A 17,785-nucleotide genomic window follows, 5' to 3' on the forward strand; every position below is an offset into this window, starting at 1 on the left:
TCAATAAAAATTAAAAAAAGAAAAGAAAAGAAAAGAAAAAGAAAGTGGGAAAGTCCAGTGTAGCTGATGTGTACTGGATGTTAAAAGAACAGCACAAAGCTTCAAAAGCACAAACCATGAGAAAGACAGTCGATGACTTTCATTGTGTAAAAATTAAGGATTTCTGTTCAACAAATCTCACCATGGATAGAGGTAGTAGGTGGGTCACAAAATGGAAGAAGCTATTTGCAATGTTTAAACATGACAATGGATTGATATCTAGAATGCAAAAGGAACCCCTGCAAATCAATAAGAAAGAAGATTGCAATGAAAGATACATCAAATTAAGCAAAGGATGTGAACTAGTGAAAGGATGAGGGAAAGGAAAAGATAAGGAAACTCAAAAAGCTTGTATGCATATGAAGAGCAACTCAAAATCATTGGTTATTACAAAAATTCAAGTTAATAAAAAATGCCATCACCTGACAGTATGAAACCAGTAAAATTAGAAGGGTGGATAGTGCTAAATGTTTGTGGGATTGAGTAGAATCCCAGTACATAACAGCTCTGCCAAAGAACATACATGCACTAGCAAGCAAAGTGAGAGGCATACCCCAAGACTCAACAATCCCTTGCCCAGCTAGATGTCTCAAAGAAATTCTTCCACACATCCTTAAGGAGAGGATATTCATCACAGTGTGACTACAGGCTGCGAGTCCATTATTGAGAAGGTGGAGAGTAAATTGTGAAAGATGAACACAGCAGAGTATTTTATGCAGTAGTTAGAAGTAACAGATTGAATGAACTCATAGCAACATGGACAGATCTTTAAAATGTAGTGCTTCATGAAAAGAGAAAAAATATGAGATCTATAACCCGGTATAGTATGTAAATTATATTGTTCACAAGAATGCATACAAACAAAAGGATATACACATTAAATCACATTAAAATGGTTGCCTGTGGGAGTAAGGTATAGGGATAAAGGGGAATAAAGAAGTAAAACAAGAGATGGGCTTTGCCTGGACCAGTGAAGGTCATATATGGTGAATTAAGGAGTATCAGTAACTCATCCCTTCTTCCCTGAGGTTTGAAACTAGGATGGGAGAAAGGCAGGAAAGGAAGGAGAGAGGGAAGGGGAAAAGGAGTAAAGAAGGAAAAAAACAAAACCAGCATCTTCAGAGGGCCAAATGACAAATGAGAAGGAATTCAGTGAAATTATTGAGAATAGGCATTCAGAGCAAGGGATGATCTTGAGCTAGTGAGTCCCCCAGGAATCCTAGGAAATCCTAACGAGGACCATGAACTTCTGCTATTATGTGGGCTGGGGACTTAAGTAATTTTATATGAATCTTTAAGAAAAGGGTAGTCCCAAAGAGCTGAAGGATTTGGGGACATCTGGCTTAATAAGTAAATAGGCAAATGACTATCATGAAAAGATATTTTTCCTTCGGTGGTAATTTCTTCAGGAGTTGCCTTGGTTTTTGAGAAAAAAATTAAAGATGAGAAAGGTATTTGGCAAAGGTGAAATGTGCAGGAAGAGTCATCTTTGGGCGCTTTTTGGTCAGTAGGTTGTGAATGGGGTGTGTGAGAATGAAAGTTTATCATACTGAAGAAAGACCTCTGTTCCTAAACTTATGTTAAAGCTGGGTTATTGGTAACTCGATCATATCATACTCAGTTAATAGGTGCAATAAAATATAAGACAAGAGAACATTAGTTTTTTTTTTCAATTTTCCAATATCCTAAGAATTTAATTAAATTTTTACCTTGAGCCACAGTTGCAAAGTCTGAAAAAAACAAAAGCCAAAAGTAAAAAATGTACCACAGCAGAGGATAACTTTCATTTGAAAAAAATACACACCATATTAATATACTGACTATATATCATAAAAGCTATAGCACCTTGTTTTTGGTTTCAATTCTGTAACATACATTTTCTAATACTGAAAAAAAAAAAATAGATTTACTTCGAATTGCAAGATGTCCAGCTCCTAAAAACAAAACAAAAAGCTCAATATAACAAAGAGATCATTTTCATTTGAATGAAATATACAAAAATCATTAATATTTCAGGAATAGCCTAACAATTTAAATTAATAGTTACAAAAAGATAAAAGGAAACTACAGAATGCCATTTTAGTTTAATTTTTAATACTGCATAACAAAATTTTCATCTTGCGCTTAAACACACACCAATTTCACCACAGCAAGGAAATCATTTTAATTTGAATACTTGAGTTTTTAGAAATTAATATCTTAGGTACGTTTGAGCACATACTTAACAGAAAACTTACTATACAGATATACCAAATTTATGACTATTGTTAACATATTAATAAAAGGAGGGCATATAAAAAATGAGTGCAATCAAGATATAATCCAAGCTTCCCTGGATTTAGCGATTCTGACCTGGCCACTTAAAGTAGAAGTCAATGAATATATCAGTATTTTAATTTTACATTGCTGCTCTCGCTTGCCCTCTTTTAGAGGGTAAGGTTAGAAACAGTACTGAAATACAAGAGGCAGAGCTCATCCTAAAGAAAGGTAAACTGAAGTAATAGTGACAGTTGACTAAATGTATTTTTGATATGAATTCAAGAAATTGATTTGAAAATAAGATTTATGTTGTTCTTACTCTCTTGTAATAGGATTTTTTCCCCCCTGATAAACTAGCAAATTGTGTTCCTTGACATTCAACTTTGGCATTTTAAATGGGGGGGTGGGGGGAGGGTAGGAGGGAAAAGAAGAGGAAGAGAAAAAAAGCCCAGAACATCATTATACCGAAGTAAGATCAAACTGGAGAGCTTCCCTGGCAAAAGCCGTAGTTCACTGTCCTCCTCCCTGAAAACATTTTTTTCTTCCACTCTTCACTAAGGATTGAACGAAAAGGCATGAGTAAGCACTGGTGTTTAACTGCTAATAGACCCTTCAAAAGATATGCTTTGAAATCCCAAAAAGCATATTCTTTAATTGAAGAACTGATGTCAATGGAAAATTAAACAAAATTTCAGTGAAGTCTAACCCTGGGAATCCCAAGTAATGACAAAGTATAATTTGCACAGACTCATTTATCCACACATATCTTCGACATGTGTTTAATGCTTATGTATCAGGCACTTCTCCCAGGACATGTGGACTGTAAAAGTTATTAGATCCTATTGCGAGGTGTTCACCGCTGAGCAGGAAGGGTAGACAGGCACAGCAGCTGCAGGACCCGCGCCGACGCAGTCCACACACGCCCGTCGTGCCCGTCACTCCCCGCTCGTGCTCTGTGACGTCCTGCCGAGAGCTTGAAAGCACTTATGGTGGGAGGGTTTATACCACAGAAATGGGGAAAAGCTACCAATCAGGGCTTTTCTCTTCCTCTCCCAAGCCAGTTGTTAAACGTTTACCAGCACGCCACTGGGTAAGTCCCATAAATGACGTGGCTCCTCCCGCAGCACCCCCATCTCAGTTGATAGCAGCTCGAGCCTTTCCATTCTCAGGCCAAAACGCCTTCAGCCCTCCTTGACTGCTCCCGTACTCTCATACCCCCATCCAATGTATTGGTAAATCTTGTCCGTTCCACCTTCAAAATATATCCAGAATCTGATTGCATCTCGTCATTTCTATTCCTACCAGCAGGTCCTAGTCCCTGGGTGGCTGCAGTAGCTTCCCACCTGGTGTCCCTGCTTCTCCCCTTGTCCTTATATAGCCTATTCCCCACCCAGCGGCCAAAATAATCTTAATTTAAAACCCAAGGCAGATCATTTCACTCCTTTGCTCAAAGTCATGTAGTGGCTCCCCATTTCACTCACTAACCAGCCTTCATCTGTTCTGACACCTCCCGTCCCCACCTTTAGTGCGTCACTACCATTGCCCTGTTACTTGTTCCTCAGACATGCTAGGAACATCGCACTGGCTGTTGCTTCTTCCTGGAACACTGTTCCGCAGACCTCTGTGTGGCAGGCTCCATCATTTCCTCCAGCTTGTTAACTTAAAAGTAACCTCAGTGAGTGAGGTCTTCCCAGGCCACCCTATCTAATATTCCAAAATTTACCCCCCTGATGTTTTATATCCTCCTTTCTTGCTTTATTTTTCTTTATAGTACTTTTTATTTTACTTGATATTTCTATTATTTACTGTCTTTCTTCCCCTGCCAGAAGGTAAGATCCATGAAGGGGAAGGGATTTTTGCAATGCTGTTTTGTTCACTATTGTAACCCCAGCACCTAGAGCACAGCCTGGCCCACAAAATAGGAATTTAATAAGTATTCACTGGATAAATGAATGAATGTAATAACTTAAAGAGATTTTTCCTCCAGAAAGCATTGATGGGAGCAAAAAGTCAGTCTGTGTGGCACAGAGTAGGTACATAATAAATATTTCTCACCATTGGAGGTTGTCCAGAGCACTAACTCATTGCTTTGAAAGCTGGTAAGTAAAAGAAAGAAATTATCCTGCCTTTCTACTGTGAATAACATTTCATGGAAACAAAATAGTTGATAAGGGAAAGTTTTTTTCTATAGAATTCCAGTTAATAAATGCAGAAGAAATAATAAAGTTAGAAATCACCATTATATTGCCCCTATTGACAAAATGGAAATGCCCACTCAGTAGTATTCTCACTGTGACACCCTCCGGTGGTCATTTAAGATTACAATTTACCTAAAGGAAAGGTGCAGAATCCCTGGATTCAACAATGAAAAAAAAGTCACTGCAAAACTTTAAATTACCTTCACAATTAACTTCATCATCTCCAGTAATGCAGTCCACCTCACCATTGCATTTATACTGGTTTGGAATACACACACCCGATTTACAGCGGAAACTTCCACTTCTGCACTCTGTGCAAACATAATAGAAGAGGTGTTTTGCATTTCTTAAGATTGAATGAGATGGAATCTTAAATTCAGTGGTAAAGTTGTTTGGTTTTACTCGTTTAGTCAGAAGAATAAATTTGGGAGATTTAAAGGCTAGAATCTACCTTTACAGCATAGCTCATCACTTAGGTCTCCACAATCATTGACACCATCACAAGCCTTCTTCTGAAGAATGTATTTTCCATTCACACACTGAAAGGACTCTTTTTCTGGAGGAGCTGTAAAGCAGGAATTATCTTTGTGAAATTTATGTATGGAGTTGCAGCATAACATCCTTATCACATTTTTGGGATAATGGGGTCATTAAGATAAAGTCTGACCTCAAAAAATGATATAAAATATATTGGTAGTATCAACATAGAATATATGATTAATAGGAAAACAAATGCCAAAGCTGGCTTTGGGAGGCCCTTTCTTTATCTCTAAAAACCAGTATTTACTGGCGGAGTGTGTGCTCGCTGAGATGGGGGTGGTGGGGTCAGGGCTCAGGAGCACTTGCTGCCATTGGCGAACACTGGTTCTCACCCATTACTTTCATGCTGCTGCACGAATCCCACCCCCACTCCCAAGATGTTTTAGCACTGAAAAGGGAAGGGTGTGCTTTTGGTCTTTAACACCATCCATATGGCTAAAATTTTCCAGTGTCAGGATGGAAAAGCAAAGATCATGTCAACTTTTTAAAGGAACATATGTAGCGTGGAACTCTCAAAGGAGGTGGTGAGGTTTTTTTTCTCATGCTTGGTTGACTTGTGTTTGCTGTAGTAACTTTAATCTAGCTGTTCAAGGAAGCAAAGGGGAGTCAGGCAACTTTGCTTACTATATAGGAATAATAGAACTAATATCTGAATGGCAAAAATGTACAATAGGGAAAAGCACAAATTTAGGCTCTACAACCCAAAACATGATAGAGTCCATATTGTTGCCACTGTGACTGGCAACTGGGTATGAATCATTTGCTTATTTACTATGGACTTGGTGTGAAATAAACAACCTTGAAGGAAGGAAAAATACTAGCCAAGCACTCTACTCACCTGTATCCTGTGTGTAACACACCACACCAGCTAAACCCTGGTAACCCTTCGTTCTCCTCTTAGTAAAAGTACATTCAGCCAAAGTGGTCTCTAATCCCCGACAACGCACATGCACACAATCAGCAGAATTTATATGAAGTTCGTCAGTAATATAAAACCTTCCATGAGTATCAAAAGCACCTCTGCAAATAGAATAAATGAAACCTTACGTAGAATAATTAGTACTTTGCATTTATAACCTTATTGTAGGAGATGAGGGTCTAGAGTAATATACTCTCATTTTCTACATACATGTTATAGATTGGGCAAGATACTTAAATTCTCTGAGCCTCAATATCTTCACCTGTAAAAGGGAGTATAACCACTTCACTGGTTTTGTAAAGATTAACTAAAATAATCAATTTAAACTAACTAGGGTTCAAAACATGGCAAGCACTCAGCAAATATTGGTTTTCTCTTCCCTCTTTCTTATTAAGGATGACTGCTTCTTTTTCACTCCTGATGTTTCCTTCTAATCTGAGGTCTATTTCTCCTGGTCTCTCTCTATTCCTTAATTGCATTTCTCTCCAGGAAAGGGAGTGAATTCTTTGGTCAGAGGATTTTGGTAGTATAAATCAGGCCTGGTCAGCTTATCCTTTCCTTCTTTTCCTTTTGGGAGTCTCTCTGCTTGTCCCATGCTCTAAGTCTTACCTGGTTGGTCCCATTATTGCCTAAGATTTGGGAGGTTAAGCTGGTTTAATTCTAGTAGATCCGTTTTGCTTTTACACTAAGTTATATTCTCAATTCAGCCTTGATAGTATTAAGGTGATGTTTTTGCAGCTATATGCCATTGCTTGGACTTCTTAATTTGTTCAGAATTTGTGTGCTGAAGAGGCTGCCTCAGTGAACCAATATCCTAGAGATGATGATTTACAGTGAACAATTTACAACAGTGAAGAATTTACTTCTTCCTGGACATTCAATTGCTCCTTGCTTCTGTTTAGAAGTTAAATGGGGAAAATAGGTTAAAAATAAAAAGTTGAGCAAAGATGCATCAGGCAAATGGAAACAAAAATAAAACAGTAATGGCAATATAAATTGACTAGTTAGAATGAAAGGCACAAAGAGAACAAGGAGGGTAATTTTAATTATTTCAGATTCATAATGAAAATATAGTATTCATGAAGCCATGCCACGAGAACAAAAGAGAGCCATTTGGGTGGGGCAATCTGATAGATAAATAATCTGAAAGACCTCTCAACTGGAAAATATCTAAAAATACTATATGAAATATAATAAATGCCTAAAATGAACTCTTAGAGAAGTAAGGGAAATCCCCACTGGCTACAATCAGAGAAGTTGTTTATGAGCTTATGCAAAATGTAACAGCAAAATACTGAAAGAGTTTACCAGTAGGTTGAACCACAGGTTGAAGATTACAAACTGCTGAAAATCAGAAATATCCTATTGCTCAATTGAACAATAAGAGACTCTCACCAATGAATTACTAGCAGATATGTTTCAGGAAGAAGAAAATTGAATCCAGAATGAAAGAGTGAGATGAAAGAAGGAACAAACCACGAGTTGGTAAACATGAAGTAAATCTGAGTAAGCACTGACCAAAGAATAGGGATAATAACTGCTTATTATATAATGATAGTAATTAACTTCAGGTAGAACTAAATAGTGGAAGCCTCATGGGGTAATGGCATCTTTTTCTATTATTACCGAAGAAGGGAAAGACTTCCTATGTCAAAGATTTATGGTAAAAATTCAAAGATAACCCCTAAAGAAATAGAAATATAATGTATGATTTCTAAACCAAGTAGAGGAAGAAAAGGGGGAAGATTTTAAAAAATTTTTATTAATCTAATACAAATTAGAAAAGGAAGAAACAAAAGCAAAGAAAAAGCAGGGTAAATAATAAGCCCAAAATAACATAGGAAAAATATATCCAACAATGTAAGTAATCACAGTAATGTAAATGGACCAAACTCTAGTTAACAGTGATTGTCATATTAGATATTTTTAAAAATCTAGGTATGTGCTGTTTGTAAGGAACACACCTGAAATATAAAGATACTGAAAGATTGGAAGTAAAGCAATGGAAAAAGATTTGAACAAAGCAGTTAATCTTGCTTATTATAATTGGATAACATACTTATTATATAGAATCCTGCACATGGAGCATTTAAAAAATAGCCACAAAGCAAGTCTCAACAAATATTTAAAAAATTGTCATCATACAGGGACATTCTCTGACCACAATGCAGTTAAAGAGGAAATCCATAACAAAAAATTAACCTAAAGCAAACTAATATATTCATTTGGAAAGTAAAAATAAACTTTTAAGTTACATATGGGTTAAAGAAGAAATTATATTGAAAATTAGAAAATATTTTGAACTGGGCAATAAATAAAATACCAATTATGGAGGTTTATGGCATGCAGATGAAAACAACCTAGAGGAAAATTTGTACCTTAAATGTTTATGTTAGGAAACTAAGAAAAATTGAAAATGGTTGAGTTAAGCATTCAACTCAAAGAATTAGAAAAAGAAAATAAGGAAAAGAAGCTAAAGTGAAGGATAATAGCAAAGATTAATGAAATAGAAAATAAAGAAACAAGAGACCATTTACAAATACAAAAATCCAAAAGACTAAGCAAATAGACAAACCTTTGCACAACTGATCAAGGAAAAAAGAGAAAAGGCATAAATAAACAATATTAGGTATGAAACGGTGGACATAATTATAGATGAATAGACATAGACAGTAATGAATGTATTGTAGCTCTTGGAATCACCAAAGGATTTATGTCCAGATCTTTTAACAAACTTACAGATGCTTGTGCTCAGCAGGGTTCTAAGTGCTAGGTGAAAATGAACACATTTAATCATCATAATAATTCTATGAGGTGGGTAGTTGATATTCTCAGGTTACATATGAGGAAATTGAGGCACAGAAAGATTAGATAACCAAAAAGCAAATGATCGGAACAACAAAATCAACCCTGAGAAAATCCACTGATGCCAACACTCACTGCTGAAATCCAAGGTCACGGCAGGCCACGTTGGCCTCCGTAATGCTCCAGGTGCTTTTACATATGAATGTTTTCTTATCTTGATCCACAAGTTTTACTTCAACAATTCCCTCTGAATCTTTATTTTTATATTTCAAGGAAACATTAAAACTTCCTAAAATAAAAAAATCAAAACAATGAGCAATATTTAGGCATTCACTTTACCCCCCTCTTAATTAAAAGACTTTAAAATAATAAAATACCTAATTTCAAATTAACTTTGAACAGTACGAATATTTTAACAAATAATAAGCAATTATCTTATGAATGCTTATTATGTTCAGTGGCTGTGCTATCTAGTCATATAGAAGATCCTTAAATCCTTACATCAACCCTGTGAAGATTACGCCTGTGGTTATCACCATTTTTGCACACAAGGAAGCTAAATCTAGAAGAAGTTAAATTACTGGCCCAAATGGTGAAGCCAGGAATTGGAACCTGCTCTATGGATCTTACTCCAAAGTCCGCGCTCTTAAAAGTATGCCAAACAGTTAACAAAATGTAGAAAGGGTTATGTATTCTCACGTATTTAAGGCATTTAATGCCTCAGGAGAGAAAAAGTCTGACACTGACAAAATAACTTCTACAATTTATTGCCTTCTTCTTCTCCAACAGGTGATAGAGATAGACGGGCTCAAACAGGGCACTTTCTTCCTCCTTTTCCACAGTACTTCAACTCAGCACATAAAAATTTACAGGCTATTGTGAGCTGGTGTATATCACGGTGCCTTTAAAAAGAATGTTTTAAGTACTTCTCTGATAACTTTAAATCAGAAGACATGGAGCCTGAGTTTTGCTGTTATAATTAAAATTTAATGGTCCCTTTCTGTGTGCCAAGCACTGTGTGAAGAGCTTTACATTCATCATTTTATTTCATTTTCACAAGCCTTATGACTTAGGGACTTGCATTATTCACATTTTACAGATCAGGGGATCGGGGTCCAGAGACATCACACAGCTTGTCAGTAACTGAGGTGGGGTTCAGAGGTGCTTGAAACTAAATCGGTCTGCCAGTGAGATCCCTAATCTTAACCACTTTACTAATCTGAATGTTACGGTCCCAGCCTCCTCATTACATTAGGCCCCTGAACAAGTACAGGCAGCTGTTTGGTCTGATGTGCCAAGTTTACTGGGTTGGAGTATGCTTCAGATCAGCAGTGGCTCAGGCTCCCCTTGGATAATTAGGGCCAGTGGGGTCGAGGCTGGGGGAGAAGGATGCAGGCTGGGGAGAGGGACGTGGTCTGGGGAGATGGATGCTAGAAGAAACTTGGGGGGCTAGAGGTCCAAAGGTGGGCCTGAGGCCTGATTAGACTATTTGTCAGTACCAACCTCATGTCAAGACTTTTTCATTAGGTTCTGAACCAACTTGATGGCCCTGGGAACAATCCCTTTAACCAAGTAGAAGTGAAGGTGGGGACCATTCTAAAGGGCTGGCAGCAGGGAGGGCACAGGCACTGAAGGGAAGGCCTGGCCTCAGAGCCACATGCTCTGGACTCAAGGGCTGGCTGGATTCTGGTGACCCCTGATTTCTTTAGTTATTGCCCCAATTACTATGGTGTGTCTAGAGAAGAATTTGAGTTGTCATCATGACATTTCACAGGAAAAGTATTTTCTAATAGAAAGTATGGCACACAATTGCCCTCTTATATCAAAGAATAACTTGAAAACTCGACTTTACCTACCTTTACCTCTGCATGTTCCATTGTGTAAAAACTTTGATTCTGGACGAATACATTCCAAACTCTTTTGTTTACAGTAAGTTGGGTAGTTTTTCCCATTAGTTGAACACACTGAGGTGCCATTCTTTGGGCACTGATAAGGGAGTTTACAAACACAGGTCCCCTCAATGCATCTCTGCCATGGTTGGCAGAAGACTTTATTGCAGGAGAGATGTGTGTATTTATTCATTAAGCACTTTTTATCCACCAGGTCCTCTTGAGATGTGTCTGATGTTGAAGTGAGCTGCAAAACACAAACATTAACTGAGCAACAAACTAAAGTCTTCTTTTTGAAGATGAGTAAGTGAAGGAAAAGTACAAGACAGACCCACCCCACAGGACGGATGAGAGTGGTGTGGTCTGGTGGTTTTAAGAATTAGATGAACCTGGCTTCTAGTCCCAGCTTGGGCACTTTATAGTTATATGGCCTTGGGCAAGTGACCCTCATGAAGTGTGAATTTCCTCCTCTGTAAAATGGGGATAATATCTCCTATTTTGCAAGGATATTATAAGTATTAGAAATAATATGTGTGGAATGGTTGGCAGGTACTAGGCATGAAATTAATGGAAGCTATTATCATTGTAAGACCAACATAAAATTCTGCCTTTGAAGAAATCAGTGGATCTACACAGTAAGTCAGAGTAACAAACTTGGTGCTGAATATAGTCTCATGGAATGAACTGATGTATTAAATTTATAAATTCTATTATTAAATTCAAAACCATTTATTAAACTCCTACTGCATGCAAAATCTTGCTAAGATGAACATGAAATGATCTCTATCTTTTAAGGGCTTGATGTTCAGGCAATAAGATAGAAACACACATAATAGCTACAGTACAAGGCAGACTATGGTTAGGTAATGTAACAGTGGTGCAAATACAACAGAGTAGTCTTAGAAAACCAGGGTGGGAGAGATTAAATCTTTTGAGGAGGATTTTAAAAGACCTCTTAGAAGTGGTACCATTTAATAAAGGCCAGAAAGGGTGGGTGTAGCCATCAGAGGGCTGGTGGGAGCAACACACAGAGGAGGGCTGGTGCAGAACATATTTAGGGCATCATGAGCAGTCCCAGCACTCGAGTATACAGCATTGTGTGTGCTTCAAATGGTCATTGGTCAGGAAACAGGGGAGGAAGAGGCAGCAAGAGTGAGGCATGAAAATGTTTTGGAAAGACCCTTGAGCAAGCAAAAGCAACAGTAGTCAACAATTTAATTAATGTAGGGGTTGAGAGTGGGTCATAGCTTTTGATACTGAATGAATGTAAGGATGTGTAGTGCCATTAACCAAAAGCAATATTAAGTTAAAGGAGAACATTATGAATTTGGTTTGGGAGTCTGAGGTGCCTGAAGGACATGCGTCTGGAATATCTTTTAGGGAAAATGTGTACCTGAAGTTTGGAAGACAGATCATTAGCTCATGTATCAATGAATTCAATAAGTGAGTTAGTGATCACTATTCTTGCCAGGGAATTGCCTAAGGCTAGATAGAGGGATAAAAGTCCCTACCCTAAGGAGCACACCAACCTGGAGAGAGACAGGCAAGTATGACTGACAATTTCCCTGATAGACATGGGGGTGGGGATGTCATTAGGACAGTGTTCTGGACCCCTGATCCTGACTAAGAGATGGGAACATTCCAGGAGAAGCTGATGTCTGGGTTGAATTCTGAGGGCACTGAGGGGGAGTCAGCTGGAGGAGGGAGGTGGGTAGGCTCTCCAGGCAGGACTGTGAGAAAGAGAACAACCAGGCTGGAGAAGAGGCAGGGGATGAAGGAGCAAGTCCCAAGGGAGCCACTGACGGGCTTTAAGCAGGGAAGCAAGTTTGCACTTTAGAAAGATCCTTCTGGAGATCAGGTCAGACAGGCAAGAGGCTGGTTAAACCTGTAGGAATCCACAGGAAATATGAGAGCAACAAACAGGCCATTCGGGTCAAAAGTCAGTTTACGGAAAACCAGCACTCTCCCTGTCCTCCAGTTACCACCTCTGCGGGGTGGGCATCTTATCCTCTGGTCTCCCCATCCCTGAACAGTGACAGCCCCCTCCTTTCTCAGAGCCCTCCAGCTGCAGTAATAGCAAGATGGGGCAGAGACAAATGGAGTAGTTTTAAATGCTGTTTTGAAGACAAATAGAAACAAACTAATTAAAACCATGCAAAAATTTGCAAAAGCTGTAAAAGTCATTCTCTCCAATATGCTTTTCCTTAAACTTTATAAATAGTCATACAAACAAGAAAATTTGATGAATTGGTCATTTCGTAAACTGGCTTTTGACACAGTGATCTAGAATGAAATCTGCCAGCTATATACTTTTCATGGTTCCATGTATATCTTTTTAGCACTTATTAGAGTTGGAATTTTTGTAATTATCTCTCTCCTATATCTTCCAATGGCCAGATTGTAAGAGCCCTGACAGCGGAGACCTTCTATGTATCACCCTTGTTTTGAAGGCGCAGTACTCTAATTGGGTGCAAGTAGAAAGCAACTTGATTCTTCCCCACACATATCCCTTTAAATACTTTCTGAAGTCTCATTCCTCCTTGATCTTTGGATAGAAACTTGGGCAAGTGTCATAACTTTCTCAGTCACCCTTAGATGAAAACAAAACCAAAAAATTAAAAGACACTTAGTCCCAGGAACAGTCACTAAACAGCAATGACAATGTCCAGTCCTGTGTAACTGTTGAAACTCTGACCTCCATTCCAGGTGAAAGCTTCTACTTTCTCCCAGCTCAGACTCGCTTTGGAGGTGTAGTGGGCTCTTTTTGAGCTCTCCTCCACCCACAGCTTGTGGGTCATGCTTCCCACCTCGTGGGGTTAGATTAGGAGGGAGAGAGAGGAATGGGTAGCCGGGTCTCATCTGACTCTTACTGTGGTGCTCTAGCCTTGGCAAGGTGGGGGTTATAGTCCAATCTCTCTCGCAGAGTACTTGAAGGTTCTCTAGACATTACGTTACTGGGAGCACTTAATGCCAACTCACTGAACACCAGCAGCCCCTCTCTTCTAGCTGGCCATGTAGGGGGTATGTCTTCTCAGCTTCTGCATTCAACAGTACACCTCCAGCCTCTTTCTGCTGAGATTGCTCACTCTTGACAGGGAGTCACTTGGGCAGGACTCCTATTTCATATGATCCCTAGGTACATTCCTTCCTCAGGGCCTCATCTACCTGTTACGTCTTCTGCTGCCTGCCCCTGGAAGCAGGGCTTGCTCCAACACAGCCACCTCTCTTTGCTCTTCCACCAGGCACCTTTAGCTATAACCTTGGGAATTTAATTTTTTCAAATGTGGGTTGAATACCAGCTCCTTTGTCCCCTCAGACTCTGGTGAATACATGTCAAGCATTCTAAGGGGATCTATGGGAGGCCCTTTTACAGTGTTTGAAGAGAAGCAGCAGCACTGTTGACTTCATCCTCATTGCTGGCGGAGGGTGGGGATGGGGCAGGAAGTGAAAGGGAAAATGCCACCTCTCTGTTATATAAAATTATAGGGGGCCATTGTTTTGAACTGAGCTCCTGTACCAGGTCCCAATGGAACAAACCAAAACGGAGTCACTTGTTTTAAGTACCACATAATTAAACTGAAACTTTAAAGAAGCAGGAAAATCCCCCAAACAGAGCAGTTTTTCCTAAGAACAGGAAACTCACAACAACTAGTCAGAAAGGATCTGTCAACCTCAGCTGGCATGGTAAGGAAGTCCCCTCTGCTTTAATCCTTACAAAGAAAGTGACTTGAAGTAACCTGATGTCAACCAATCCACTTTTTATATTGTTTCTTTGTTCCTGTTCAAGCTACCTTACAAAAACCCACTGATCTGCCATGCCCTATGGAGCACCTATTTATTTCTATATGGGATGCTGCCCAATTCAGGAATTGCTAATAAAAGCCAATTAGATCTTCAAACTCAGTTTGTAGAAAATTTTTTTTTTTAAAGGTGACCGGTAAGGGGATCTTAACCCTTGACATGGTGTTGTCAGCACCACCCTCTCCCAATGAGCTAACTGGCCATCCCTATATAGGGATCCGAACCTGTGGCCTTGGTGTTATCAGCACCACACTCTCCCAAGTGAGCCACGGGCCGGCCCTAATTTGTGGAAATTTTGTCTTTTGACAACTGCAAGAACTTTCTCAATAGGAATTCCCAGTCTCTTCACTTTCAACCCTTTTATATTTTCAAGTTAAGAGTTGCAAAATCAGTTCAGGATCACTTCCTTTGAACTTTCACATTCCAAGTAGCTCAGCTTGGAGTATGAAAACACTGAATATTTTTCTTAGCCTTTTGGCTTTTAGTCAAAACTCAAAAAGAGTATTATTTTAATATGCTTTTACAAATATTTTGTTTACCTTTGGGTCCCTAGCATGTGGCACAGTGCCCAGTATTAATTGAATGAATGGTGAAAAATAATGGCAAAGACAGAATATTGAGGAGAATTCACATTTAAGGAACAGACACAAGAGATTTTGTTTCCTGGCAAGAGGGGTGTTGCTTGGATTTCCAATGCTGCAGAGAGCTTCAGAGGATAAAGGTTGAAAAGAGGCCACTGGATTTGATGAACATAAGTCCTTGGGCCTTTTGAGGAAGTAGTATTAGCTGAGTGTTAGAGGCAGAAACTAGATCTTGGTGAGTTGAGACTGGGACAGGAGGTGAAGAAATGGTTCACTTTTAGAACCTCAATTGGTCTTGAGGTTGGACACAGGCAGCTGAATGCAGGCACTTAAAAAAAAGAATATTTTTACTTCCTCTCCAAGTCCCATTAAAGTGAGAGTAAAGGAATTTTTTTTTTTTTTTTTTTTTTAGAAAGGCATAAACAAAAAGGCCAAAGAGAGTGGGGAGAGTTCTACAGGACTCAAGATGTTACAGAGATACTGGAGAATCTAAGTAGCCTGGAATACTGGGGCAACACATGGAGGATGGGTTCACTGAAGAGTCACTCAGACCCACAGTGGACTTTGTATAAGCAAAAAATAAATTTTTGCTGTGTTAAGCCACTGAGATTTTGGGATTGGTTCTTATTGCTGTATAACCCAGCCTATACTGACTGATACCATCTTCATAATTCTAGAGAGTATAGGACCTAAATAATTTTGATTACAAGCTGACTGAGGCATACTAAAGAAGTTTTTTTCACTGTTATTGAGCCTGGAGTTAAGAGCTGAAATAGAAGAGTATCAAATACCTGGACCAGGTATTCCTGATTGTGGCCCTTCACCACCTGTATCAAAACCACCTGAGGTGTGTCATCTTACAAACGCAGATTATTGGACCCAAACAGTAGGCCTTCTGAATCATAATCTCTGGGGAAGATCTTGGAATCTTCACTTTAAACAAGCTCCATAGAATTCTTATGTTCACCAGGAACTGAGAGCTACTCCTGTGCTCTAATAATTTTCAAAGTGTGTTACACACAACTTGGGGAGTGTGAAGATAATCCAGTGGAATGTGGGGAAAATATTAGAAATTATATTAACTCTCATGGTTTATTGAAAAAGTATAAAGAAAAAGAATCATCTTTACTAATATTTAAACCTGGATTGGCACTTGTGCCTGCACTCATAGCATATTTATTTAGTATTTATCCAGAGCCCACTATGGCCAGGTACTGTTCTAAGTCCTGGAGATACAAGAGTGAACTGTACAAAGTCATAGAGTTTACATTTCTAGTAGGAGACAGACAAAAATGAATAAACAAATACATAGTATGACATGTGTGACAAATGTTACACAGGGTAAGAGGATGGAGAATTGGAGAGTGAGGAGGAGGATTGCTGTTTTGCACAGGGTTGTCAGAGAAGACTCTGGGGAGAAGGCTACCTTCTCCCAGAGGCCTGAGTGTGAGGAGCAAGCTAGGCTGATATCTGGGGGTGAAGTATCATAGTCAGAGGAAACAGGAGAAGCAAAAGTTCTGAGGTAGAAGCACAGGTGATGCCTCCTTGGTCAAGGGGCCAGTGTGGTGGGAAGGGAGTAAGTAATGGAGAATGGGAGGAGATGAGGTCAGAATTGGAGGGGTGGGTGATAGGTCACGGAGGACCTTGTTGGCTATGGTGAAAACTTTGGCTTATTCTTTGAATGAAATATAAAGCATTGGTGGATGTGAACCCCCCAACATTTTATAGGTTGGGCAGTTGAGGGAGAAGTAAAGGAGACTGACAAGGTGTGGTCAGTGAAGTAAATGGCGAATAAGTGGCAAATGGTGGCACAGAAGCAAAGAGAAGGAAGGGGTGATAGCAGCTGTGTCTAATGCTTCTCCACGGTGACCTTAACAAATGTAATTTCGGTGGAATAGTGGGAACCCAAGTCTAACTGGATTCAAGCATAGCAAGTTTTTGAGAGTTTAGATGTAAAAGGCACAGAGAAATGGGGTGATAATTGGAGGTGGCTATGGGGTTAGAGGAGGATCACGTACATGTGCTTGGTTAAGGGACATTGTGGATGATATATTCTAGTCTTAGCTAAAGTAATCCTCACAAATTGACAAATGACTTAAAGATATTCTCATAGAGAAATGAACTCTGGGTTGAAAATAATGCCAAAACGCAACACCAGTGAACAACAAGAAAATGGCACAGTCTATGTTTCTAACCCCAGTAGAAGCTGTTCATCAGCCACAGTATGTAATTAAAAACAATGAAAAGCTAATCAGGTATGACAAGAAGTCAGCTCGTCCCGTCCCATCAGCAGTGTCAAAAAGAGTATTTGAAATATAGATTTACATCTAATATTAATGATGAACCTCTCTATGTATTGTGTATATTGCTCTTTGTAAAATTTCTTTTCCAGCTAATACACCATTAAAATCAAATGAAAAATTTCAAAAATAATGTGTGATTAATGGCATCATTCCATGAAAGATTAATGGTGAACATTATTATTACAATATTATTTATGTTTAAAATTTTGTTTTTTCTTACGTGTATTTATTTGTACAGCATTGCATTAATTATTTGTAAATAAACATATTTACATATACTGGGAGTACATGCTCAGAATTTTTTAGCAATTATCACTATATTTGCAAAAACATGATTTCATCTTCATCTGCAAAACATGATTCCATCTCCCTTTTAGCTGCTGCTGCTTCTTTGTGTATGTGAGTTTTTTTTTTTTTTTTTGGTCCTTACCTTGGTGTTTGTAATGATGTA

At 38.8% G+C, this 17,785-nt stretch overlaps 2 protein-coding genes across 2 annotated transcripts in view; one reads left to right on the forward strand and one right to left on the reverse strand.

The window, feature by feature from the left end:
- GAR1 (GAR1 ribonucleoprotein) overlaps positions 1-17,785 on the forward strand; it is a 90,111-nt gene that overhangs the window by 25,238 nt on the left and 47,088 nt on the right. The gene's annotated exons all lie outside the window — the stretch shown is intronic.
- CFI (complement factor I) overlaps positions 1-17,785 on the reverse strand; it is a 55,165-nt gene that overhangs the window by 15,027 nt on the left and 22,353 nt on the right. The window contains exons 2-7 of the mRNA XM_063107272.1: positions 10,617-10,896; positions 8,896-9,049; positions 5,875-6,056; positions 4,948-5,061; positions 4,697-4,807; positions 1,749-1,769 (exon numbers count right to left, since the gene is read on the reverse strand). Of these exons, the coding sequence (XP_062963342.1) occupies positions 1,749-1,769; positions 4,697-4,807; positions 4,948-5,061; positions 5,875-6,056; positions 8,896-9,049; positions 10,617-10,896 (862 nt within the window). The remainder of the gene's footprint in view (positions 1-1,748; positions 1,770-4,696; positions 4,808-4,947; positions 5,062-5,874; positions 6,057-8,895; positions 9,050-10,616; positions 10,897-17,785) is intronic.

Source organism: Cynocephalus volans, chromosome 9, assembly GCF_027409185.1.
Source record: "Cynocephalus volans isolate mCynVol1 chromosome 9, mCynVol1.pri, whole genome shotgun sequence".
NCBI lineage: Eukaryota > Metazoa > Chordata > Mammalia > Dermoptera > Cynocephalidae > Cynocephalus > Cynocephalus volans.